This window comes from Penicillium robsamsonii, assembly GCF_028829455.1.
Source record: "Penicillium robsamsonii strain IBT 29466 chromosome Unknown utg000004l_segment0_segment0, whole genome shotgun sequence".
Lineage (NCBI taxonomy): Eukaryota > Fungi > Ascomycota > Eurotiomycetes > Eurotiales > Aspergillaceae > Penicillium > Penicillium robsamsonii.
The window spans coordinates 799,016-824,888 of record NW_026643222.1 but is presented as its reverse complement, the minus strand read 5'-3'; the positions used below and the strand labels follow the sequence as shown (position 1 = coordinate 824,888).

The 25,873-nt window shown below is 48.3% G+C and overlaps 10 protein-coding genes across 10 annotated transcripts; 4 read left to right on the top strand and 6 right to left on the bottom strand.

Moving 5' to 3' along the window:
• Positions 1 to 676: 676 nt before the first annotated feature.
• N7447_007792 (putative GABA permease) lies at positions 677 to 2,675 on the bottom strand (the record flags this gene model as incomplete). Its single annotated transcript, XM_057232054.1, has 8 exons — positions 677 to 1,159; positions 1,227 to 1,556; positions 1,632 to 2,029; positions 2,083 to 2,165; positions 2,219 to 2,308; positions 2,359 to 2,382; positions 2,440 to 2,510; positions 2,559 to 2,675. 8 exons carry the CDS (start codon positions 2,673 to 2,675, stop codon positions 677 to 679), a joined length of 1,596 nt encoding a protein of 531 aa, XP_057083819.1.
• Positions 2,676 to 3,237: 562 nt separating this feature from the next.
• N7447_007791 (uncharacterized protein) lies at positions 3,238 to 4,459 on the bottom strand (the record flags this gene model as incomplete). The annotated part of the gene is made up of 4 exons (XM_057232053.1): positions 3,238 to 3,667; positions 3,721 to 3,863; positions 3,914 to 4,138; positions 4,196 to 4,459. The coding sequence occupies 4 exons, from the start codon at positions 4,457 to 4,459 to the stop codon at positions 3,238 to 3,240; spliced, it is 1,062 nt and encodes a 353-aa protein (XP_057083818.1).
• A 3,318-nt stretch (positions 4,460 to 7,777) lies between these two features.
• N7447_007790 (uncharacterized protein) lies at positions 7,778 to 8,408 on the top strand (the record flags this gene model as incomplete). Its single annotated transcript, XM_057232052.1, has 2 exons — positions 7,778 to 7,873; positions 7,941 to 8,408. 2 exons carry the CDS (start codon positions 7,778 to 7,780, stop codon positions 8,406 to 8,408), a joined length of 564 nt encoding a protein of 187 aa, XP_057083817.1.
• Positions 8,409 to 8,680: 272 nt separating this feature from the next.
• N7447_007789 (Peptidase S10 serine carboxypeptidase) lies at positions 8,681 to 10,657 on the bottom strand (the record flags this gene model as incomplete). The annotated part of the gene is made up of 6 exons (XM_057232051.1): positions 8,681 to 9,119; positions 9,176 to 9,755; positions 9,806 to 10,112; positions 10,169 to 10,309; positions 10,359 to 10,395; positions 10,446 to 10,657. The coding sequence occupies 6 exons, from the start codon at positions 10,655 to 10,657 to the stop codon at positions 8,681 to 8,683; spliced, it is 1,716 nt and encodes a 571-aa protein (XP_057083816.1).
• A 386-nt stretch (positions 10,658 to 11,043) lies between these two features.
• Positions 11,044 to 12,071, bottom strand: N7447_007788 (lipase family protein; the record flags this gene model as incomplete). The annotated part of the gene is made up of 3 exons (XM_057232050.1): positions 11,044 to 11,713; positions 11,769 to 11,937; positions 11,993 to 12,071. 3 exons carry the CDS (start codon positions 12,069 to 12,071, stop codon positions 11,044 to 11,046), a joined length of 918 nt encoding a protein of 305 aa, XP_057083815.1.
• Positions 12,072 to 12,803: 732 nt separating this feature from the next.
• Positions 12,804 to 15,499, bottom strand: N7447_007787 (protein arginine N-methyltransferase; the record flags this gene model as incomplete). Its single annotated transcript, XM_057232049.1, has 4 exons — positions 12,804 to 13,091; positions 13,163 to 14,625; positions 14,702 to 15,326; positions 15,383 to 15,499. The coding sequence occupies 4 exons, from the start codon at positions 15,497 to 15,499 to the stop codon at positions 12,804 to 12,806; spliced, it is 2,493 nt and encodes an 830-aa protein (XP_057083814.1).
• Positions 15,500 to 15,852: 353 nt separating this feature from the next.
• Positions 15,853 to 18,237, top strand: N7447_007786 (DEAH-box ATP-dependent RNA helicase PRP43; the record flags this gene model as incomplete). Its single annotated transcript, XM_057232048.1, has 3 exons — positions 15,853 to 16,133; positions 16,192 to 18,058; positions 18,115 to 18,237. The coding sequence occupies 3 exons, from the start codon at positions 15,853 to 15,855 to the stop codon at positions 18,235 to 18,237; spliced, it is 2,271 nt and encodes a 756-aa protein (XP_057083813.1).
• Positions 18,238 to 20,962: 2,725 nt separating this feature from the next.
• N7447_007785 (uncharacterized protein) lies at positions 20,963 to 21,676 on the top strand (the record flags this gene model as incomplete). The annotated part of the gene is made up of 3 exons (XM_057232047.1): positions 20,963 to 21,099; positions 21,162 to 21,272; positions 21,346 to 21,676. 3 exons carry the CDS (start codon positions 20,963 to 20,965, stop codon positions 21,674 to 21,676), a joined length of 579 nt encoding a protein of 192 aa, XP_057083812.1.
• A 792-nt stretch (positions 21,677 to 22,468) lies between these two features.
• N7447_007784 (uncharacterized protein) lies at positions 22,469 to 24,697 on the bottom strand (the record flags this gene model as incomplete). Its single annotated transcript, XM_057232046.1, has 1 exon — positions 22,469 to 24,697. One exon carries the CDS (start codon positions 24,695 to 24,697, stop codon positions 22,469 to 22,471), a length of 2,229 nt encoding a protein of 742 aa, XP_057083811.1.
• A 291-nt stretch (positions 24,698 to 24,988) lies between these two features.
• On the top strand, positions 24,989 to 25,655 carry N7447_007783 (nucleobindin SSP120; the record flags this gene model as incomplete). The annotated part of the gene is made up of 2 exons (XM_057232045.1): positions 24,989 to 25,112; positions 25,171 to 25,655. 2 exons carry the CDS (start codon positions 24,989 to 24,991, stop codon positions 25,653 to 25,655), a joined length of 609 nt encoding a protein of 202 aa, XP_057083810.1.
• Positions 25,656 to 25,873: the final 218 nt, after the last annotated feature.

Genomic DNA, 25,873 nt, shown 5'->3' with positions numbered 1-25,873 from the left:
GTGACTTCAGGTATGTGGGTATCCGAATGTTGTCTAGATTCTCGACTCTTTCAGGATGGATGCTTACAGGTTATATGTCAAAGAATATATCTCGAAAAGGACATCTTCTTGCATGCTTTGTTGAAGAATGAAAACAACTCGGTGTCAGAAACGTATTGGCTATAACACTGGTATTCATCTGGATATCTCGTTTTGGATAGCTGACTATATGAGCTGATCACCAGCATGAAATCGAATCTTGGTCCCGATGCGGGAGGTAATTTTAAGTTTCTTACTTTCTTTCCACGTTTTGGTCCACGTTTTCGGTTCATATCCGAAAAATGGGCCCTGATCCTCGTGGCTCCTACCTACCTAGGTTACCCCATTGAGCTTTGACGTTTTCTTACGTGGTTCTTATGTATATATTCCAAGGTTGTCTTGGAAAGTATGGTTAAGCAGTTTCCCATGCAGGAGGCCTAAATTCCGATTTATATGGCACAAAGATCGTCATTGCGCTATGAGATGGTTATCGTAAAAAGTTGTATGTGCACTTTGATTCGCGAATATATTCAACAAGCTTTTATCTCTTGCTCAGACCAAAAGGCCGCGAAACTCAACATATATCCAAAAATATACAAAATTATATACAATGTCAAGCACAAACTCACAAAATACCCCTAAACCCGTAGACACTGCTTTACAGGATATGCTCCAAGACAGGTCCAGTATAAACATTTCTTGCCCGGGCATAGTAGTAGAAGAGACTGAGGATGATGGTTCCGAAAGTCCCCACAACACTATAGTTCATAGTTTCAACACTCACCACCCAGGACGACGGCCAGAAGGTAAAGAAGACAGCGATAGTCATGTAAACCAAAGCCCAGGTGTTGATAAGAATACCCCAGATGCCGGGGAGATGGAACGGGCCCCAGACGAGCTTCGCGCCGGCGGTGTTGATGACGTCGGAATTGCTGCTGCGAGCAGAGCTGATTCCGCCCGTGCAACGGCGCCACAGGAGGAGACTGCCAACCACCATGTATGACAGGTACAGGCCGGAGATGGACATTGAGCAGAGGTCGTTGAAGGCGACGGGGGAGCCGATGCTGATGAGCGCGAGGAGACAGGCAATCAGGGATGTTACCAAAACAGAGTAGATGGGGATGGCAGAGCCCTCGGTGACCTGTGGATATTCGCAATTAGCTGGGTGATCTGGATCAGTGCGGTGGGGGTTAGAAATAGGAACTTACCCGGCTCCACAATCGCCAGCCGGGAATGCCGCGGTCTCTAGCGAAGGACCAGAATTGGCGCGAAGTAGACGCCAACATGCCGACGGAGGTGGTGGCGCCCATGGTAGTAACGATTGAAGCCATCACTGCAGTTCCGGCTACAGAGCCTGTTGCCTCTAGGAAAATCGCCATGAAGGGCCATCCAGTGGGCGAATTAAGGGATGATCCAAGATCGCCGCTGCAGAACAGCATGGCGAGTAACATGCCGAAGCCTAAGGATCCGTTAATCAAGACGCTCAGCATGATCGAGGTGGGGACTGCGATGGCGGCATTTGTGATCTCTTCGGACATCTAGAGATTTAGAATTCGGGTTAGTTCCAGCCTCAATGTTTAAGTACTTCGAAGGAGATGGATGGAGAGACGCACATGAACCGCAGCGTCACCACCGGCAAATGCAAAGATACAGCCGACGGTTCCGACAAAGAACGACAGTCCTTGCGACGGGAATTCGCCCATGTTAAGGAACTGGGTAAAGACCTCCTTGGAGGTTCCATGGTCGGCCATGTAAGTCAAAGGGATAAGAATGGCAAAGAAGCCAAGGATGTGGATGATCAAGATCATGCCCTCGAATCGAGGAAGAACTTTTCCTCCAATACTGTTGATGACGACGGAGAATGCCACGACGGCCCAGAATAGAAGAGTCGGATGCCAGTTCTTGGGCTCATATGTATTGTCTGTGAGTAAAATCAAGCCTTGAATCAAGGTGCCGACCAAATAGCATGAGGTTGCGAATGTGGCTTGCCACCCAATGACAGTAAGCCAACCTGTGAATTGAGTTAGTTTTAGTTTTGCACAACTCTAGGGATCTTTTACTGACCTGTCAGGTAGCTCATGAGTTTCATGCACGATCGCGGGGCCAGCATAGATGTCCAATGGTACTGCCCTCCAGATGTGGGTGCCCTGTTAACCGGTTAGCTTCAATAGACATGGGATAGAGACACATAATCTCGTACATTGATGCCAACTCTGATAGAACGACAAAGGTGGCTGCAACACCAGCCCAAACGAAAAGGAATCCATATACAGCTCCAGCTGGCCCTCCACTGTGTAACCGTTAGCACTGCGGGGCCAATACCTCGTCCGTGTCTCTTACTTTGCGTATGCTTGTAAGAATAGCCTGTTCACAGTGTCAGCTAACGTTTTCTCGGGCTTAATGTCTATCGCCAGCACTCACACAACAATTCCCTCCCAGGTAATCAGAATTGTACAACTGAAACCCAGCATTGACATCAAACCAAAGTTGCGCTGTTTCTGTTAGTCCATATTCAATGCGCCTTTTCCAAGATCATCTACCTTCAAGACAGGGCGTTTGCCCATACGGGCGAGATTGGCATCATCAAGCTCCTTCCTTGATAGATTGTCCATCTCCTGCGCCCCCGAAGACATCTGCTTTGAATATTTAGACAGCATACTGAATGATTGCCGACTGTATGATTGCCGAGGAAAAAGCAAAATCCCCAGATCAAAAGAGAATAATGCAGGCTTTTCCCATGGAAGTCCGAGGACCAAGGGGCAAAAGGTTTGAAACTAGCGCAATCAAGTCTGCACATACTTGCATGTGGTTGGAGAAATTGCTGGACGCTAATATAGCAGGGGTAGCACGAGGTCTAAAGATCGGCTAATGAATCTAGGCATAAATTATGTGGCATTAATTTCTCGGTATTTCCTCTGTAAGCGATGTAAGAAGTTCCGGGAGCGCTAGGCGCTCCCGGCAGCCGACCGGTAAATGGCACTAGTAGCAAAGTGGAAATTAGGTTTGTCGGATACACCGAGCGTAGGCTCCTCTGAATTTGATTTGACTTTTATTATATTTGAGGTGGGTTTGACAATACCCGATCGTGCATTGTTATTCGTGCAAGTCTATAACAGGAAAAGCGTAATGTATAGCAATATAAAATATGTACATGGGTGGGTCGAAGGGTGGGTCGAAGGATCCCCAATCCAATTATCAAATCTTATGATTCTACCAAAATCAATTTTGTAACCCCCCGGTCACGGTCCAGGTCCGCGTCTCCATAATTATGTTAGATCGACTGGACTGGCTTTCATTGTCGTCGTCCCGAGTGGATGTCACCACAGTCTGGGTCCCTTGGTGGGGCATCGAAACTAGCTCGTGAGTTTCGCTTTCCTGGGTGCCCTGGGTGCGACGGGAGTGCTTGTACGTGCTCATGGCATACGTCCTGTGTTTGCTGGCGTAGTTGGAGCTCGTCATACCCAAACCCATTCCCGATGACCGAAGGTTATCCAAGAAAGGCTTGAATTGGGGAGAGCACGCTGTGACGATGCTTAAGGTTTGAGTCACTTGCGTAGAAATCGTGACGGCCCAGCGATCAAAGGTCGAATCGGTGGAGGAAAGGTGTTGGCTGGCGTAAGCCAGTTGGCAAATAATTGCGATAATTACGCTGTGCCATCTTTGTTAGTGAATTCTCGCAATATGAATGGATTCAGCACGTACATGACTCGGATCAAGAATACACTAGATAAACTAGCCTTTCTGCTGAAATCGGTCTGAATACGAACGATAACTAGCAGCGCTTGGCCCATTATTCCGGCCTCCGTCAAGATATTCGTGATGCCGAGGTAATTCCACCACGCAGCCTTGTATAAAGTCAGTGATTGCCGTGGTCAAGTATAGACAAGCCACTCACTCGGTTGAAACAATTTCCGTATAAATAATTCCATGTCTCTGGTACACCGCATTGGAATGCGGCCGTGAAAATGCTAACAATCGTCCATTGTCCAATCAATATTCCCAGCACGAGCGCAAAGCGGCGATCCAAGGATGCGGGAGTCAAGTTGCGAATGAAGACCAAAAGCGATAGTTTAGAGCAGCAAATGCTGGCGATGAATAGAATGGTCGCGGCGTATTCAGCCTGCAGTGATTCAAACTCATTAGAAATGATTCAAGAACAGGTATATCTTATTCATACCTTCATTATGACTTCAAGTGAGATATCGGAGAGCATATCACGGTGCTGTCCCAGTCCATTCGCCGTCGCTACCGAGACAACAATGGACTGCGCAATACAAAGCACCAGCGAAGCAGTAGCAAGGCCATCGTCAAGTGTCCACTTCCGAAAAATGAAGTATTTCGTCCCCAAACGTGTGAAGACACTCAGAATAGCCGTCACCAGCATAAACCAGGTCAAGACATTGATCCCAGGAGTCCAGGTGTTTTTCAACTCCGGATGCATGGCGGCGATAGTGAATCAGAAAAGATGCACAAAGAGGCTCAAGGCCATGTGCTGGACGGGTTTGGGCGGGTATCGCATGTTGTGTACGTGGAACTCCCAGGTTAACTTTAATCGGGGGCGTTCAGAGTCGAGCTGGTGATTGAAGGCGATTGCCGGAATAATAGATATCATTGGCTTGAAACCAAGTCCACATGCAGTTAATCAGAAATTAATGAAAAGGAAGTTACATTGCACTTGCAGGGATGTTAAAATTTACTTGCCAAGAAGTCGTGTTATTCGTGTAAATGTGAATCACACCCCACTTACTGTGAAGCTATCACAGACTCGCATGCCTGTTCATCGAGTTGTGTAGGAAACGCCACTTTGAGCAATTTATTATCAATCCCTGTTCAATCCCTGCTAATTTTCTTCTGGACAGAATCTAGCATTCCAGCCGCTTGTCACAGGTGCCGTGCAATATGTTTGGAACTGTTACCTTCTTGGCTTCGGTCTATGTTGTATTCAGGACGGAGTACTCCGTACCTCATTTGTTTATTAATTATTATCCACGGCTCTATGTAGAGTTAATTAGATTAAAATGTCTTATAAGATTTATCTGCATTGCTGTTGTGTCGTAAGACTCTGAACAAGAGACACAAAACTTATGTTGTATACCCCTGCATAGGGCTTGAAATAATTTATTCACTCATTAATTTAGTTTGTCAAGTTCGATAAGTGTTAACGAGGGTTAAAACAAGCCACATTTGACATACGAATTCTATCAGTCAATTGAATTCAGCCAGGCATTCACTCGACCTTCAAGTTGACCAATAAGCGCCTTCGAGTCTCAATCACTAGCCTCATCTGCCCCCAATCATGTTATCTTCCTCCCAAAGGCTGATAATCCATTCATCTTGATAGACAGTGTCCGAGGGTTTACGCTCCCCGTTGATTCTCAACGAGAGGAAAATAGACCATGTTGCATCTTCGGAAACTTGTTTAAGGTCCCCTTTGGGAACCTTCTATGCTCCCTGGTATCAATCATGTCGAAAGGATGTTCAATTGTGGCTTAAAGAGGGGTTGCTGAAAGCCCCTGATCCCGGAAAATCGGGCCTTCCTCCGAGTCCCAATTCCAATGGTGGTATTGGTACTCATGGCGAGCGCACTTCAAGTGTGAAGTACCTTGAAGCGCGCAATCCTTTGGTAGAGATGACCCCCAGGGTTCCCACGGCGCTTGAGACTTGTTGTTAAGCAATAGTTCCTCATCTTCGTTTTGAGGAAGGTGTAGTAAGCTCCATACATCTGGCCTTGAGATGTATTCAGGATTTCCATGCGTGTATGGGCCAAAGCTTGGAGTATCCATGAAGCTTTGAGGACAGCCAGTCCAGGGAAAAACGAATGGATTGATTTTTGAATGATTTTAGGGGCTAGCCCGCCTACAACTGCTCCAGTCCAAAGAGCGCCTATGTTTGGTCGACTTATCGCACCGATGCAAGCAAATATCTCGTAGTCCATTGTCAACTCTTGAGGGCTTTCCACTTGTAACCTCGTCGAGGAGTGGATGCAGCCAGGGACTGACGAGATTGCACAGAACGTCTGGTTCCCAGAATGATTCACAGAGAGTAGAGGGAACTAGGAGTTTATATATCGTGTGCTGAGGCTGACGTGGCTCAGGCTTGCAACAGCTACGGTAGGCTCTAACCCCCAGTGCGCCATATCACGTTCACAGTAAAGGCACAGCCATACTAAAAAGAACCACTCGCCTTGACTGTGGGAATTTATGAAATTTATGAAATTTATGAAATGATTAATCAGATCAAATTTCGAGTCCAGATATAAGACATACTGCAAGGAGGTAAATGGGATTAGTTCTCATATGAGACTGACTCTTTCATCTAGAGCCATACCCACATGTACGACCTTAGAACTGTTATTTACTAAACAGCAACATCATAAGATTATCAAAAACACAACGTACACACACAGATGGTTATTCTGCTTAAGTATATAATTACGGGTGTCATTTGCATATAATTCCAAGTCACTCTGGTTTCTCAACCTTTGTTATGTAATCTACAGAATCCATCCGCCTGGGCATATACACAATCTATACAATAGCATTGGGGATCTTGGTGTGATCTCCGCAGATAATTTTGGGTATGTTTCGTCGAAATGCCCCCCAATGAACCTATAATACGCCAAGCTTTCACCAACAAGGATTGTTTTGCAAACATCAACGAACGAAAGAGGCGACGACTGAAATAGAAAATTCCGACCACGGGGCTTGAGGTTCCCTGGAGGGAAAGGCCTAGCCGGGCCAGTACTCGTTCGGCATATTACCGGGATCGTTATTGTTGCTTTGGGCATCTGGACGATTGTTTGTGGATTATAGTAAAGGATTCTAAAATAGTATCATCCTTTTGTGACAGGTCTATAACATTACTGCAAATTGTATTAGATTGGAATCAAAAGAGAATAATGATGTTATCGGTTCATAAATCAGAAGGAAGGTGAATCTACGTGGATGGACGATGGAAACCACCTACCATCAGTTAGAGTAATTTAAGGGGATACTAATAAGTCCGACATTTTGCTGAAGCTTCATGAACATGGTGTGTCTTAGGTTGGAGACTATCGAGGGTCCTCAATAATCTATAACCAGGTAAGATAGATGAGCTTTGCAATGTTCTAGAGGACAATTACAACCACCAAGCAAAAGCATGAGGGCTTAAATAATCTTTCCCCTTAATCGACTCTCGTACAGGGTACATTTCGAAGGGAAGAATAGGTTGGCCAGACCAGCGAGGGATGTTGGCGAATATATCGGAGGTCTTGCTCACTGTATGAACCGATACAATCTTTTACGATGCATATGCCAGCACAGAGGCCATTCGCGAGTTCCAAATACCAGAAGGATCAGAACATCATGTGTGCGATAAAAGGATGATCATTTATTGAACTAGCAGGAACAGATACTACACTTAATTTAAGCCAAAAAAGCAAACCAAAGAGAAGACAGGAGCGGGAAAAGGTTGATATAACATGTGAAAAAGGCTGTACATATTGTATCCAAGTCTCAGAAAAAGAGCGAGAGAACTGACAGCCGGGATACAATAGCATGTAGAACTGTCGTGTGAACGAATCCAGAACGAATATTCTCAGCGTAGTTGCCGCAAATTCCACCGCCACCTGTGTCCCTTCTCGTTTCGAAATTGTACTTTCACTTTTCGATCTCTGACTCTCCCTATCGCTCTCCCTGTCGCTTCTTCCAACCACACCCGCCCCCATCCATCATTTTTATCCACTCGCTTCACCGCTCTCATCAAGCAATCAAACAAGATGTCGTCTTCTATCAAGCTTGATGGCCCGCTGTCTGAGATGCAACAGGCCGATGCCCGGATGCTGATTTATGCTAGCCTGTGTCACGAGGGAAAGGTCAGTCTTCAGTACTTATCGGACATATTCCTCCTAGATCTGTCTCATAATATTACTTGATTCATAGATCGACATGGACAAGCTCGCCGGTCTCCTTGGTATTAAAAAATCCTCAGCTACCACCAATTACTATCGCGCCAGGGGTCGCCTGCAAGCCATGCTTGGTAAAGGATCTTCTACCAAGATCGTCACTTCCAAGCCCGAGGCTGTTATCAAGTCTGAGGCTGATATCAAGTCTGAGGATCCTATCACGTCTGAGAATCCTACCAAGTCTGAGGATCCTATCAAGTCTGAGGATCCTATCAAGTCTGAGGATCCTATCAAGTCTGAGGATGCTTCCAAGCCTGAGGCCGCCGACGCTGGTGCCCCAGCCAAGAAATCGCGTACTCGCAAGCGTCCCGTAGCCAAAGATACCCCCAACAAGAGCGACAGCCCTCCCAAGAGACGCAACGCTACCCCCAAGGCTGCGTCTGAGCCGACTGGGGAGTCTGCTCGGACCGAGAAGACCAGCGACACGGCAAACCTGGCCGAGTAGATCGCTACTCATGTCATCACGCCGCCTTACATTGAACCTTTCCGAGAGACATGGAATGGAATGAATCAAATGGAGGAGTTGAATCTGGGATTGTTTTACGCGGCGTCAATGTACTCGGGTATGAAATGGGTGGGCTTTTCACAATTGTCTTTAACTTTCAACTCAAATCTCACAACAAACTCAAGCATAATCACTCCAGAAGTAAACCTTGTAAGATAAATCACTCTTCTCTTGCTAGACTAGTCGTACATGTTTTGTTCTCCACGCACTTCTCAGTTACCTTGTCTGCGTAATCTCACTGAAGCCGAGCCAGATGGTTTCGCTGGGTTCGGTCCGTTGAGAGTGGTGTTGTAAGTCGCACTGCTATCAAGGACTTCCATGACCACTGTGCTGTTACCCTCTCGGTAGTCGCTTGTCGGCGTCCCAAGTGTGCGATAACCGCCATGTGGCTTCAGATGCTTCTTGCCCGTCGCAATGTCCTTTCTCAAGAGGATTCTTTCAAACATCTCCAACGAAGCCAATGGCTGGTAGAAAGGCACTTCATGACCTGACTCGTAAATCCGTACAAAGCTAAACAAGTCACTTTGACGAACCTGTCCATGAACAATACCATCGGAAGTGGTGATGTTCACAAAACCTGCGTGTTCATACCCTTGGGCATTGATCTCCTCCGCCACAACTTGTCCACCGAGCCAATTGCAGTTGTAGTCACTAAACCTCGAATTAGCGTGGGCTATCTAGTCATCTCACGTCATGGAAGGACTCACGCATCTCCGAAATACAGCGAAACCTGTACTCCAGCTTGAAGCAACTTCCTCACAGCCTCGATCGTTCCAGACTCGCGGTCGTCGTCGCCTGTGCTTCCAAAGGCATTTCCCACGGTCCCCGAGAACTCTGAGAAATTCTGGTATGCTCCAATGGCAGCTTGGACTTTAGGACTGTTGAGATATTCAACATAGAAGGCGTATGGGAACGGATCGGGCGTCAACTCTCGCATATCATACTCGTCGCGTCCTGAGTAGATGTCAAATAGCGACTCAACCTTCGAAGCACAGAAGTTATCGGCTGCGGAGCAGATATCATCTCGACCGGTCGCGTAACATTCCCGAGTCTGATCGACGCAGTTTCCTTCTCCGTAAAGGTTGTTGTACCATTCTGCCTGTACAGACTCGTTGTATGGGTTGTAGTCGTATGAGTTTCCGGGGAAGATGGAGAAGTTGTAATACGCTTGATACTGAATCAGCGGGTCGAACCAGCCATTTCCAATAAGGACGTTCTCAAGATCGATCTTGATCGAGTCGTGGGGCTTGTTGTGCGACTTTTTAGCATTTTGTTTGATAAAGTACTCTGGTGTGAAGTTAGTGCCAGTGGCATCTAGGGGCGATCGGGGTCTTTACCGTTGAAGATTGGGCCATAGTGCCCCCCGTAACTCTCAGTGGCGAAGTTGATACCATTTCTCGAATACTTGGGGAATGCTCCCATAAACCCTTGTAGTGTCTTCCACATATTCGGCGCCGCACTGGCAGTTGTATTGGGGACTAGGCCGATGTCTGGTTTGGAGTATGTGCCGCATGTTCCATATTTTTGTGCATAATCGGGGCACTCCTCGCTGGGCAATTGGACAATATTGCCATCATCATCCTCGTATGCTGGAATCGGGCTTGTATAAGACAATCCAACGGTAGCAGGCTGGTCGACGAAGAGCTGGCGACAGTTCAGCTAAAGCCAGGGCAAACAATCTTGGAAAAAGGCAAACTTACCATATTGCTCACGTTGCTCCAAGAATACGGGTTGTTGTATACGGCTCCGTCGTAATCAACTCCACAAGGCCCTAATTCCTGGAATAACCCAATCATTGAAGACGATCCCGGCCCTCCATTGATCCAGACCGTAAGTGGTGCCTTGATCCTTGTCAGTCTGTGTAAATGTTCCAATACCGTCGGAACATACATCTTTAGGGTCACCATTTCTAGCCTCAAAGAACCACCTGTGCTAGTCAGTCGCTGCCTCGGGCTCAGCTCTATCGGGAATGCTTACCAGAAGATATGCTCGTTTTCACCAACATCAGCGTAACCAGAGTAACTCTTCACATTGGGGTCTTGTTCACAAATTCCAGCTGGCACTTCCTTGTATCGCACATTGATGCCGGCATGTCCTTTCTTCGTGATCAAGTCGGTTGGCGCAGGCACAAATTGTGCCGTGGCCAAGTGCGCCAATGTTGCCAATAAAAGCTTGGTATATAAAACCATTTTGAATTGATTTCCCCAAAATGTTCACGTCGGGGGTTTTATACCCCTTACCCAAATAACCCCGCACAGGGGATATCCACTATATATTGCTGGGCTTAAACGGGCCACCCAGAAACCACTAAGATCGCCTCACTTTCGCCTTTTTAGTCTAACTCCGACGGATCTCCGAGTGGACGTCTCCTGAGGTCCGGAGGTGAGCGAGTTGCTTATCTTTCAACCTTATTTGTGCTTGAGCTTCGAAGGACTTGTGACTTTAATTTTCTTTCCCCCTTGTTCAACTACATTATCCCTTGCTCATAACTCGGAGATCTGTCATCATTCTTTATACATATCATCGTTGCCTAGCTATTATATAATATATCAAAATCGAGGGCACTTGATCAAAATTAAACCCTCTTAAATGGCAGCCCATCGCCTTTGCCTGCATCAACCCGCACAAAGTACCAGATGTGCGCTTCAAAGTCCGTCAGCAACGGTAACCCAGTTCCAGTGTTCCCGGCAAATGAGACATCTCCTTGGATAACCTCAATATCAGAAGTACCGACAGTAGCATCGTTAGGCGATGTGATCCAATACTCAGGACTGACATGAACATAGCCCATAGTCAGCAACGGCAGCTTAGGGACCGGGTCATTGGTATGAGTGAAGCGGTAGTTGTTTCCCTGCGCCGTGATATACTTGGCCAAAGCCGCATTCGCCACGCGAGGCGAGGCATATGCGTACAGCTTAGCCGATGGGTACCCTTTGCCCCGGAGATCAGCAGCAGCAAGAGTTGCGATGGCGGCACCGAGGCTGTGGCCCACTACGACCAGCTCGTAGTCCGGATTCTGGGAGACGGCTTCTTTCAGTTCTCTGATGACGTCGTCACGGACAAGTTTCCAGGAACTCCAGAAGCCGAGTTCGGCGAAACATCCCTTGCAGAGATCGGGGTTTGTGTATAGGAATGAGGCATCGGTGATCCAATTGCGGATTGAGTAGGACCCGCGGAAGGAGAGAACAACCACTGCCTTGGTGTGGTCTACTGCGATGAAGCCGGCAGTATCGGTGATGGTGGTGCTGTTTGTGTGTAAGTATATCATCTTGGGTATGGATTCCATTTGGGGTTGCTTACTTGGAGAAGTCGTAGAACACAGTCGTACCCGCTTTCTCCACATCGGGACAGTTGCCTTTCGAACAAACGATCTTGGCGCCCACTTGAGCCGTATAGACATCAAGATAGTATGAGGCGGCAGCATACTGGACCCAGAAGTCGAACTGGGTCAGTTCGTTCGTGGAAACATCTGATGATATGTCAGTCACGCAGTCAATGTACACTGGACAACGCGTATGATATACCTCGAGCCTGCAGTTTACCTGGGAGGGCATGACCCAACGAAGCCACTGCGGATAGAGCCGTGAAGAACGAGAAACGCATTATGGCTTGTGATCAATGTCGGTATCCTGTCGAGACTGGAGACACAACCCGCGGGGAATTGGCAGCTTTATAGTATGACTACAACTGTGGGGTCCATTTAGTTCCTGGATGGGGTTCTGCAATTGCGCAAGCCATTTTCCCATCGTGTAAACCAATATGTCACAATGTCTGATCCATGGATGTTCCATGTGATGAAGAAATTTCACGTAGTTTCGCTAGGATATTCCGGATTCATACTGTGATCGACGAAATATAGATCACGCCCCTTGTTGTATCCAATCGGTCGTAAACCGTGGGGCATCGGTGGAGCTGAATTTTCTTCCGGTCAACCCGATCCTGCAGTAAGACAATGTAGATCGCGGGGGACTAATGAACTCCGAATCGGGACAATGACATGGTGGAGTGATATATGTCTGTCGAGATCGGATTTATTCCGATCACATGAAAACCAATAAATCGGAATGAAGCTTAGCCTGCTCGGCCCGAATATGTCTCAAGGAAATATTTTTACCCTAACTGCTACATACGAGTACGGAGTAGCATTGGGATTTATTGGGACCATGTAGATCTTTTGACTATTACTCTGTACTACATAATTTGTGTGGACTCAGGCGTTAGTCTGAAGGATTTTTCGGTGGTTTTTTTCTCCCTGATATGAAAGGAAATTTGAATCGTCAGCACTACTAAAGCTAATGGCTTAAACAACTTTTATTCAACTCATGCTAATAAATTTCACATTAAACAGCCGTCCTTGATGCTAGAGTGCAAGTCGCTCATGCCCACCCGCACGCGGCGATAGCCAGTACGGGGGGTTTGCTTCGCGGTATTTTCCTTGGCTTTCAGGCTTTCTATGCCGGGAGACCCAGCCCGCGCATAGCTCACAGGAGTGGGTCTGGCAGATGCCGCAGTGGGTTCAAGGGCATAAACCTCGACCATCCATTCATACCAGACCTTGCGGTCATCGGTTTGACGGTACATTGTGGCGACAATCTCACCATTTTCGGGGACACTAAGAGGGGTCTAGGAAAGAAATGTCAATATCAAGAAAGAAAAGAAGGGAGAGACGAGATCGGATATTTTAGGAAACTGACCTTCAAGGGGAAGTAGATGGGGAACCAGCTGATCATGTTTGCGCTCTTGGCATCCATGGTCACCGGGTTGGTAGACAACTCCACATCGCCGTAGAGCACGGTTTCAAAGTAGCCAGCCAGACCGTGGCACACACCTCGGTTCTGGGAGGGGAAGGCCAGACGTGTTTGGCGCACATTGTGGGCGTTCGAGATAGTGGACTGCATAGGAGACTGGGGAGGAATGTGGCGGTTCGGGTGAGAGAAGGACCAGGCGGTCTGCACAAAGGGAGTAGGGAATTCAGTAGTGGAAAATGACGAGGACGGGGTGGATGCCCGGTTTCCATTATTGGGGTTGGAGTTTTCAACACTGGCAGGCGTATCCGTAGTGGAGAGGAAGTCAATGGCGTGAAGCATCACGACGTATGGGGTCTCTGGGGCGGCCGGGTTGGATACCGTCTGATGCATAACATCAGCGTGCAATTTGGGAGCGGAAACCGGAGTGAAATGAGCCGAGTATGAGGCAGGAATAGAAATGCCGTGGGCGGGGTTGATCACGTCGTTCACCCCATCCAAACATTCTGGAGAAAGCTCATTGTCCGCAAATGAGCCTAACAGCTCCGAGACCAGGATATCAACATGGGTGTGGCACATAGCCGAGCCCTGGGGTTCGCCAACAGAGCCTGTAGCAGCCGTGGCCGACTGCTGTCGGACCAGAGGTCCTTTCCAGCTTCGCATGTCTGACTGGACCAGGGTGACCTTGCCGCCCCAGATTGTATCGTTGTGTCGCTGTAGCAACACAAACGCGTTTTGGTTCTTCTCCACAGCCCAGAGATCAATTTCCACTCCAGCATCTGCGCTAGCCTTCAGTGCGCGAGTGACTAGCGGGCCACGACCAGCTCCCACAACTGCGAGAATCACCTTTCCATCCGGGTGGGACGTGGCCTTCTTCTGGTCTGCCCAGTCTCTCAACGCCTTGCAGATTGCCTTCTCATACCACTCGTATTTGATGGGGTCCTTTTCAAATACTTCATATGTGATGCTCTCCAGATTGACTGTCAGCGGCTGTAGAGGTGCCTGCAAGTAGTCCTGGTATCCCACACCGAACCTCTCGATCGCTGTTCGCGGGGGCTGGCGCTGCTGCAAATTGCGAATATACGAAAGGTGTGGAGTGGGGTCGTGGTGCTGCTTCTTGCCAGCCTGTGACAGACTTGGATAGTCAGATCCAGACAGCGAAGCCTGGTTGGTATCAGGGTCTTCGGTATTTTCAAGTCCAGGAATAGGGCCAACACCACAGAGAATAATCCACGGCGCAGTTCGAAGACGCATCATCTTTGCAATCAACCCTTGGTGTGCCTTGGACAAGACTGGGTATCCTTTCTGGTTCTTGAGGAACGTCGAGCCATCAATCGTCAATAAACGCACTGGTTCCGAATGCCATCGAGATTGCACATACAGAGATGGCAGTTGCTTTGGCATAGAAAGAGCTGTGGTTCATATTAGCTTTAGTTCGAGATAATGTGAAATGGCGATGGGCCATTTAAAGGAGGGGTGATCTCATACCAACGAGCAGTCTTGTGTGGTATTTGCAGGTCTTTCTAATTGAATCCCAAGCTTCCCAGCTTCCAAACGGATCAACCTTGCGTGAAGGTTCCTCATCTGGCGCCAGGTATTCTGCCCGAGCAAGAGGAGCCAAGTCGCCCATTGTGTCAACTTCAGCTTCTGGGTTGTCAACCATCTGCTGCCAAATGTAAAACTGAATGTAGGGACCGAGGTCCAAGGCATCTTGAATTGCGCGCGCGTAGTAGATAACACCCTCCGCATGCAAGGAGCCGTGATGCAACTTTGGGCCAGGAATCAAAAGATATCCAATCCCGCAAAACGCAGCATACGCAACTTCCAACATCAGAACTTGTCGGGACAAGTCCGCAATCAACGGGTCAGGTGAGCATAGATCAATCCAGCTGCTGATCACACCAACCAATTGACTGGTTGCATCATTCGGGGTGAGATACGAGTCTGCCTTTGAGAACGGCGGAACGACCATAGGCCGAGTGTTCTGGGTAGTACCCATGGTTCCAACAACATCGTAAGTAGGGGATTCCAGATTGGCCAAATAAGAGGACAGTAGACCAAGAACCCGCGAGTGGAAGTGGGATGTCGTGATGGGGACAGTCATCATATCATACTATAATCAAGTTAGCATTTACGAAGGTAATGTTACAGGTAAGACAAAGAACCAACATTACTCTCATGTACGTTTTGGATGACCCGAGGGGTCACGGTAACCAGTCTGTTGTGCTCATGGTGCCCAATGCAGAAAGAGGGCCCTGGATCATCGGAAGGATTGTAGCTCTCCATATTGACGGAGAAGTCTGGCGCAATGGTGGGGGTGGTCTGGAACTAGGGATGTGGGTAAAAGCTCGTGAGCAACAGAAGAGCTAATAAACCTGGTATCAGGCAGTTCTATCCGAAGAAGCCACACGCCACAGATGAGCTCAGAGTAGTCCAGACAAAAACGCACAGGGCGTCAACAAGCTTGAAGATTATCGATCCCTTTGTGGAGAGCGGCAGAATAGACTGGCGGTGAACCTGATAGGCAGCTGTGGCGTTCGGGCGACCTTCCTTATCTCATATTTTTTTTTCTTCGGTATCTCAGCATCTTCTCTCCGCCGAGTTTGCCCTTCAACACATTCTCCCCTTTCACCTCCACCATGTCCGATAACCGATCTGACTCCGAAGGTGGCGCGCGCGCCAAGCGCCAGAAGATGGACGGCGGAGACCCAAAGAATAATCCCTACCTCGCTCACATGTACGAGAATGACAATGCCTCCGACAACGGGGCCCTGGCCAAGTTCAAGCGACACCAGACAACCTCGGCGATGGCGAAGAAGGCCGAAGATGGCGATATCAACCCTTTCAGTGGCAGACCTTTTTCCAGCAAATACTTTTCAATCCTGAAGACCCGTCGCGATTTGCCCGTCCATGCGCAACGGTGAGTGCTGCCCGACAGCCATTCTGGGAAGAAAGATGTACTGACCACTTTATTCCAGTGACGAGTTCCTACAACTTTACCAACAGTCCCAGATTCTTGTCTTCGTCGGTGAGACTGGTTCCGGAAAGACTACGCAGATCCCACAATTTGTCCTCTACGATGATCTCCCCCAAACTCAGGGCAAAATGGTCGCTTGTACACAGCCCCGACGTGTGGCTGCCATGTCCGTCGCCCAGCGTGTGGCAGCTGAGATGGACGTCAAGCTTGGAGAGGAAGTCGGTTACAGTATCCGTTTCGAAGATATGACCGGCCCGAAGACTATCATGAAGTACATGACTGATGGTATGCTTCTTCGTGAGGCTATGAACGATCCCGACCTCAATCGTTACAGCACAATCATGCTCGATGAGGCTCACGAGAGAACCATGGCGACTGATATCCTAATGGGTCTTCTGAAGGAAGTTGTGGTGCGTCGGCCTGACTTGAAGATTATTATCATGTCTGCTACTCTGGATGCGCAAAAGTTCCAGCGCTACTTCATGGATGCACCCCTTCTCGCAGTCCCCGGTCGTACCCACCCTGTCGAGATCTTCTACACCCCCGAGCCTGAGCAAGATTACGTCGAGGCTGCAGTTCGGACTGTGCTGCAAATCCACGCCACCGAGGGTGAGGGAGATATTCTTCTCTTCTTGACTGGTGAGGAAGAGATTGAGGATGCTTCGCGGAAAATCGCGCTCGAGGGAGATGAGATGGTTCGCGAAGCCGACGCCGGTCCTCTCAAGGTCTACCCTTTGTACGGTAGTCTTCCTCCTCACATGCAACAGCGCATCTTCGACCCTGCGCCACCTCCTCGCCGGCCAGGTGGCCGCCCCGGGCGCAAGGTCATCGTCTCCACCAACATCGCCGAAACATCTCTAACCATCGATGGTATCGTGTACGTTGTGGACCCCGGATTCTCCAAGCAAAAGATTTACAACCCCCGCATTCGTGTCGAGTCACTCCTTGTTTCCCCCATTTCCAAGGCCTCCGCGCAGCAGCGAGCTGGTCGTGCCGGTCGTACACGTCCCGGAAAGTGCTTCCGTCTCTACACCGAGGGCGCATTCAAGAAGGAATTGATCGAGTCGACTTACCCCGAGATTCTTCGGTCAAACTTGTCATCGACGGTGCTGGAATTGAAGAAGCTTGGCGTTGACGATCTCGTCCACTTCGATTTGATGGACCCCCCTGCGCCAGAGACCCTGATGAGAGCATTGGAAGAACTGAACTATTTGGCCTGTCTAGACGATGATGGAAACCTTACTCAGCTGGGCCGTCTGGCCTCCGACTTCCCTCTCGACCCTGCCCTTGCTGTTATGTTGATCAGCTCTCCCGAATTCTACTGCTCTAATGAAATCCTTTCCATCACCGCCCTTCTGTCTGTGCCGCAGGTCTTCGTTCGTCCTCCTGCCCAGCGCAAGCGTGCCGACGAGATGAAGAACCTGTTCGCCCACCCCGACGGAGACCACTTGACAATGCTTAACGTCTACCACGCCTACCGAGGCAGTGTCGCCCAGGCAAACCCCAAGCAGTGGTGCCACGACCACTTCCTCTCCCAGCGTGCTCTCCAGTCCGCTGATAACGTCCGCTCCCAGCTGCTCCGCATCATGGAGCGCCAGGATCTCGAGATGGTCTCCACTCCCTTCGAGGACAAGAAGTACTACGAGAACATCCGCCGTGCCCTCTGCGCCGGTTTCTTCATGCAAGTCGCCAAGAAGGACACTGGCGGCAAGAGCCAATACCTTACCATCAAGGATAACCAGAATGTGCTCCTGCACCCGTCCACTGTCTTAGCTCACGAGGCCGAGTGGGTCTTGTATAACGAATTCGTTCTCACTACCAAGAACTACATCCGTACTGTCACTGCCGTCAAGCCAGAATGGCTTTTGGTATGTTCTCCACTCCTCTCCTAAAATCACTGTACATATTACTAACTCTTTTCCAGGATATCGCCCCTACATACTACGATATCAGCAGCTTCCCCAAGGGTGACATCCGCTCTGCCCTTACTCGGGCCGCTGATCGCCTCGCGCACAAGGAGAAGATCCGTGCTGAGAAGCGCCGCTAGACCATTTGTTTCTGTTCAGCCTAAAAATTACGCATGATACGCTTGTTTGTCGCACCGTTTCCTTTTCATCACGATGTCAATACATTGAATAGAACATTTTTTCTTCATTTTTGCCATACCATACATACTACGAGAGTTTTTAGGGATCATCCATCCATCACCACAACCGGTATTTTAGCTGGCAAAAAATCGGTTACCCGGGCATAGATTTATTGCGTTATGCATTTCTACATTTTACAGCTAATTATCCTTATCCTTCAATAAACTATAGCACGGATGAAAAAGGTATAGATAAGGAAATATGCGAGATGACTCCTAGAAAGACCTCGGAAAAGACCAAGACCACTAGAGAATATTCTAAAAAAAAAGGCTGTATAAGGAGCTGATTGAAAGGCGTTATGTATGCCCTATTGGAAATAAATGTAGTCATTTAATATATAAAGGAATCTCCTCTGTCTCGACTGGACAGCCAGTGCCCATGTTGTAATTTCTAATTTCTAACCGGCGTCAGAGATAATGGCTTAAATGCCAAATAGCATATTTGCGTAATAAAGCAATCCATTATTTTAGCAAATGATTCGAAAGCAAACTAGAGGGCATTCTAAATCTTTCTCATGAGCGAACCCGTTTTATTCGCTGCCACCGGGACAGCTGGGGCTTCAATTCCAACGGGCAAAAAAAGCAATTTGCCAAAAATATAGCATAGGCCGACTTGCGCTCTTTCACCCTAGTTTCGAGATCTTTACTCATCTCCCGTTTTTGTTTGTCTGGGAGCTCGAACCCTCGAAAGCCGATACAGCAGCCGCACTCTACAGTGCAATGGCCTCTGCCTTTCTTCCTTTTGGACAGATGCCTCTGTTCACAACATCCACATTCCCGACTACAACATCCGCCTCGATCGGAACAATCTTGGACCATTTCTTCGCGCATAAACCATTTAGCATCACGCCTGAGGCTATTATAGGCGTCTTTGAACATTGACTGAAACCTGTACTCCGCTTTGTAAAGCGCGTGCTCCTTTCTTGGATATTGCGCTTGAGCCCTTTCAAGCTGCTTCTTTGTGTTTTCAAATTCGGTCCCATCAGACTTCCCATCAGATTCTATAGCCATGGCCTTTTCTAAGGCCATAACCTTGTGATGTAACCATTCCTCGCGCTGAGTTAGTTCACGTAGAGCGTGCTCGGCAAGAAATAACTCGGTGAGTTTGGGCCAAAGGACGTTGTCTGACCTGTATTGCAGCAAGTGTTTATCCCTCTCGTGGAAGGTAAAGGTTTCGTACGCAGGTCTATCGAAGAACGCCATAATCCTATCGTGTGTGAACAATCTACAAGGTTAGTATGAGTTGAAGGCAAGGAAGATTCAGTGGTATGTACCTCTATGATGAGACAGACTAAATGTAGAATAAGAATTTTCAGTAGAATAGGTGAAGATATTAAAGCAGAAGGAATGTGAAACGAGACATAGAAAAGAAGTTCCCTTCGTCACTAGGCCGCCGCTCAAAATAGATTAGTGGGCGTTTGCACGTGTAATATTCAATTATGACGCAAACATGAGAACCGAAGACCTCAAGTCTCAGGCACCCCGAAGGATGAGAAGTAGATGCAACATATAACTTCGGGGATTACAGGGGTGGACACGATGGACAAAATACAGGATATTCCCAGGTAGGTTATATAGATTATATAACAAAACAAGGGTTCCATGATTAGGAATTCAGAGTGAATTGGAATTATATGCAAATGACATTCATAATTATATATGTTGGACATTAGACCATCACGTTGGTCGAATGCCGTTCGAAGAGTTGCAGACAGATCTGTTCAGTGAACCAGACAGTTGTGTGATACCAGCAAGTTTCCAATGATAAGAGGTATAGTATACTTACCAAGACGGGCTCTGACAGTTCAATTGCCGGGAATATGCGATATACTGTCTACTCTTGTGATGAATATGCAGGTACAATAATACATTCATTTTCTGCCAAAATAATTGAATGAGCGAACAAGTATTGCAGAGAAGCTAGGATTACCCGACTACGTTCAAATATGCAGTTTTTTTCTTTTTTGTTCTCCTTTTTACAGAATGCTTTTGGCGGGAAGTCACACGGTTCAAAGAGGAAGGAACGGCCTAATGAAGTTAATTCACTCCAAAACTAAAAGCCATTTCATGTTTTCTCTGATCTTTCACACATTTTTCAGATCGAAGTGAAACAGATCGCACTGCCGTGGAGATGAGGTCAAAATAAGGTCGGCTGTCAACCAACAACCCGCCAGTCATCGTGAAGCGGCGGAGATCAAGTGTGAGAATATCTTGAATATCTTCATTTTGATTGGTCAGGGCCTATAACCTAAGGCTGTCAATTTATCTCATCCATGGTTCAATTGTTACAACTCGACTGTATGATCAAAACAGCTTCAATTTACTCTTGTTGATCTTTCAACCTGTGAAAGGATTAACCTCAATTTGAACTGAAATTTTGAAATGCTTCCTATGTATATATGTATAGACTCAAGATCCATGAAAAACCAACTAGGGATCAAAGGATATATCGATTTGAAGCAAGAGTGAGATCAAACCAAGCTATACACTTTAATTTTAAGCGAAGTTACAGCTGTGATCCGAAGGACGGGGTGCACCTGCCTTGAGGTATATAAGTAAACCAATTTCCCCTAGATTACGGGCCTCCAAATCATACACTACCTCATAACGCAAGCAACCTTGAAATATGTCTACAAACATGACATATCCCGTCTGTCCTGTTGGTTGCAGGGACCCGGACGCCTGGAAGGGCCAGCTTATCGCTGGCATGAGTACCCTGGATGCGCTTGTTTTGGTTTTGGGGGCCGTGATGTGGATTGTCCGGTATGTATAGTCTGATTTGCTCTCTGTTGCTGTGTCCATCGTTCTAATAGACATATGCGTAGGTTCAATGCCGGGCAAGCCCGGTTGGGGCACCCCCAGAGCATGATGACCGAGGAGTACCTCGAACGGAAGAAGAAGTGTCCGTGGTGGAAGGTCTGGGCCGAGAAGGGTGAGTAACTTGGGGAGCGCTTGAGGAAGTGTGGGTCTTGGGAAACATGCCCATACTAACCAAGACCGTCTCTTTAGCCAGCAAGAACCTCTCCCTCCAACGCAAGAACGCTCCCCCCTGCCCGGCAACACCACTCAGGCCGAAAAAAAAAAGAAGTGGATTCCTCCTCCCAGACCGGCGAACCCGGCGAGATCAAGGCCGAGGAGGAAAAGCAGAACCACTCCCCTCGCCTGCCAATATTGTGCGATAACCACTTGGCTGTGCTGCCCGGTTGGGGGGACATCCCCCACGTTCAAAGGACAGACTCTGGGTCTTGGGTGGAGTTCATCGCGCCGCCAGCCCGACGATGTTGACGCTGACGTCCTGTCCAACATCAAGAAAGCCCTCAAGGGCAAGGACCGTGGATAAGAGGAAACAAAAGAAATCCCTCGTGTTGCTTTTGGTCTTTTCGTTCTAACCACCTACCCCGGAACCGACCGGGATGGTGGATACGCCCATCTTTTTCCTCGGGCAGGCCGACCCCCCTGCTGCTCAAACAGTACGGATGTACTGAGGTTTGGGTTTTGGTTCTGTTTGGACTTGGATTTGTATTTGGTTTGGTTTGGCTTGGTGTTGGGTTGGTCTTGGTTTCTGTTGGTTTCGTCTCGGTTTTTTCTTTTGTGCTGTTGTTTTGGGGTTTCTATCTATATACCCATGGTCCGTCCCCAGGGCCTCGCTGGAGTTTTATTCTGATTAACCATTATTTATGGAATTCTGATTCCTGGAGTTTCTTTTTCGTGTTTGTTTCTATGTGTCAGAGGAGACTACGTCGAAAGTGTATGGTTCAATGTAAAAGAGTTGAGAAAGGTAAGTAACTCTTAAGCTATGAAACCTGACACTGTCTACTACGAAGACTTATATTTAGGACTCAAGGTCCAAAACTTCATACAAATCCAGATATCTCCATATCCAAATTTCAATGCACAGAGGCTCGGCTTAGTCTACAGTAACGAAACCATGAAGTTTTCTTCCAAAAATCAATTGTGTGCACGGCCAACGCCTTGGGCTCGTTAATACATACAGGGCGGATTGCCCAAGGTGTTTTGTATGCTCTATTGGAAACAAATGTAGTCATTTAATATACAAAAAAATCTCTTCCCATCTCGACTGGACAGTCAGTGCCCATGATTGGAGAGATAAAAAGAAAACAGAATCCACATCTCAGTTGGCAAATAATGCGGACTCAGCACCATGAGCTGTGCTTTCCATTGATGGTTGATCTGCGCTGGTTTCTCGCCGTCTGTTACGCTTGTTTGGTTTCCGTAAAGACGAAGCTGCCGTAGATCTGGCGAGGCTGATCCTAGTGGAAGTTCTAGTGAAATTGCGACTGAGTTGTGGGGTTTGGGGTTGCGAGTTCTTGAGAGATATGATGGTTTCGGCGGATGGAGGGAGGGTTTCTTCGGTGGTCGGATTGTGGGAGTCTTTCGTGGAGGGGTCGGAGATGTGGTGTTTGCGAAGCTCATAGATAAGTTCGCGGAGTTGGGCAACCTCGCCCTTGAGAGTGGAAATGTCCTCGTTGATTGTGTTGCCAGCAGGTGATTGTCCCTCGGAGGCAGGCGTTCGGCCACGGCCAATGGCAGTAAAAAGAGCATTATCTGCATGTTGATCGGCCAGCTTGGCATTGCGTTGGGCGAAGGTATTCTCTGCCGGCACCTCAATTTGGCTTAAATATGCCCCGAAGGTGTTTCCAAAGTCGTAACACTTCTGCCACAAGGGGCGGTCAATATTCTCCTTTGGTGTTTGCTTGGCAGCCTTAGACCACCGCTTGGGATCAGCATGGACGAAAGGTCCCGAGTCCGACTGTCGTGATAAGAGTCTTGGATCAAAGCCACTGTGAACGGCGGCTCTCACCAATGCATCTGATGCATCTTGTCGGTCACATGAGTCGCACAGGCCGACCATTCGCCCAAGCAACCTCTCAACTGAATCGACACGGTGGTCCGTTGATGACAAGAGGTAGGTGACGGCTCGTTTCAAAACGTTCACACCCTTATCCCAGTCTCGTCGGAGGCTGTAGAACCGTAGATATGTGAAGAGTGTTTCCCAACTATCAAAGAAACCTCCACCCCGTGCAGCTTGAAGCCAAGCGTCGGCTCGATCGGGTTGGTCGAAGCGTAATGCGGCGCCTATCAAGGCGGCGTAGATGACTGGATTGCTGCTGTTTAAAGATGGAACGATGAGGTCCATACCATTGACCGTTCGGTGCTTATAAACTCCCCTGCTCCCTAGGTTGACGGAGTAGCCTTCTCCGCCGAGCATTTTCAAGAACAAATCGAAGTCCTTGAGATTTTTCGATTTTCTGAAGAAGGTGATGATTGTGATCACGAGCGAAGGGTTGAGGAAGAACCGATTCGGCAGTAATGTCCGCAGAAGTAGCTCGACGAGGTCATTTTGGCGTGTCTGGCCAAACGCCATGATCATGAGCCGGAAAGCTGTGGGTCGATCCGGGTCCCTTGAGCTCAGGATGTTGTTGGATATCCGCATAAGTAGTTCCTGGAGAGACATCTGCTGGCTCGTGTAGACTTGAATGTCGTCGGTGAGTTCGGCATCAAGGGTCTCGCGCTCTCTTTGCATCTCGCCCAATTGACTTGCGGCATAGTCCTGCGTGATATCACTATATGTAGAGTGTCTGTTCGTTTTCAATGTGTTCATTCGATGGCGAAGATGATTCAGCTCCTCTAGGAGCTGCGAGACGTTTACCTGGGGAGTCTCGAAATCCGCCCCGTAGTTCATTGAGACGCCCGAATAACGATGTGCGATGGCCGGTCGTAACAAAATCCGGATAGCGAATTGCCTTAAGGCAAGTTTTTGAATGGCCTTGAGACGAAGATCATCCTCCAAGACCCAGCTAGGTAATGTTTCCTGCGGAAGGAAGATCTCGCTCTCATCCTGCTCATCGATTGTGTGTTCGTCCTCCTCAGCTGGCTGGCTTTCCACCATCCGAGCCCCGACCGCGTTGAACCGTGTTCGTTCTGTGTGAAAGGCCCTTATTCTGTTGAAGCTGGTTGGTGATTGAATTCTGAGAGGGAAGCGAGCAACAGTGCCGAATCCCCTCCCTTGTATTAAGCGACTGAGTCCTCGGTCTTCTCTTCGTGATTGTAATGACGCCAAAATGCGCTCCTCCTCGTCCACCAATTCGCTCACTTCGGCCTTCACGGCGGCAATCTTTTCGTCCCAGTCATGTCGTCGGCGATCCTTCACGCTTGCATCGGCAATAGCGGCGGCTGCGAAAATGCTGCCGTAAAGTGCGGTAACGGAGTTTCCAATTCGAAGTCGTCTCTTACTGGCGGTTGCTGCCCGCGAAGTAACGCCGTTGGCAGTAGTGCTTAAACACCCGACACAGCGGCAGGACGACTGCTTCGAAACAGTACGGGACCATAAACCCTGCATTCTCAGGGCATTGCTATCGCACAGTGATCCAAAGGGTAATATTGCAAACTAATAATCAATTGGACTCCTCCCGGAGCCCCGTCGCAAGTAGGGGTATGGAGATAGATGGGTAACATGCAATGCAGCAAAATAATCTTCAAGGTTGCACTTTCCGCAAATGCTCGGGTCATCATGCAAACATTGCAAACTACCTAAGACCACCATATCTCCTGGACACCGTTGAACGTCCAATAGCTTCAAATCGATCTGTTGTTTTAATTTCTTGAACGAATATATTTCTTACGATACACAATGGTCAATAAATTGTTCGGTTTCGCCGCCGGGGTGCTTGCGTTAAGCGGGCTTGCCAACGCCCATGGCTCGCATTCCAATGACCAAGCTGCCTCAGATGATTGGGCCACGAGACACATGATGGGTAAGGATGTTGATGTCCCAATGGAGAAGTTGATGTTTGCTAAATTTGTTGTATCCAGAGGAACACCACATTGAATCGTTTGACCCGACCTCATTCTTCATCCTCCACGACTACGATGGCTCAGGGACATGGACACCTGACGAAGTGCGCAAGACATACGGCCTCAACGACGAATCCAATGCCGGTGTCAGTGAAGAAAAGAAACAAGATGCTGTGCGCGCCGTGTTCGACCTTTTCGACACCGGAAACACTGGGTCTATTGACCGGGAGGACTGGTTGGCGGGGATTGCTGCGGGTAGACGGCTGCCCGATCTCGGCTATGGCCCCGGACACCATGGTGACCTCGAGTATGAGTATGAGATCCATCACTTTGAGAAGTACCACGGCGATGATACCACGGAGGCGGACTTGACCCACCCCGAGGATATTGAGCATTTCCGCAAGCATGACGAGGAAGAGGATGCTGCTATTGCACTCGAAAAGCTGGAGCAGATTCAAGTTATCGAGGGCAATATTCCTCAGAAGTTCCGCCGGAATTTTTAGACTGCTGAGCTCACGGTTCCATGCTTCTTTTCTATGTACATACGCGCTTATACATGTCATCTTTCATCAATTTGAGCGGGCCTCGCGGTTCATCCAACACATCCCCCTCTAATGGGATATTTTAAGATCCCTCTGCATATAATAATTCCAAGAGTGAATATATCAGAAGCCAAGCCAGCTATTCAAAACCTTGAATTTGGAAGAAGCGGATATAATGA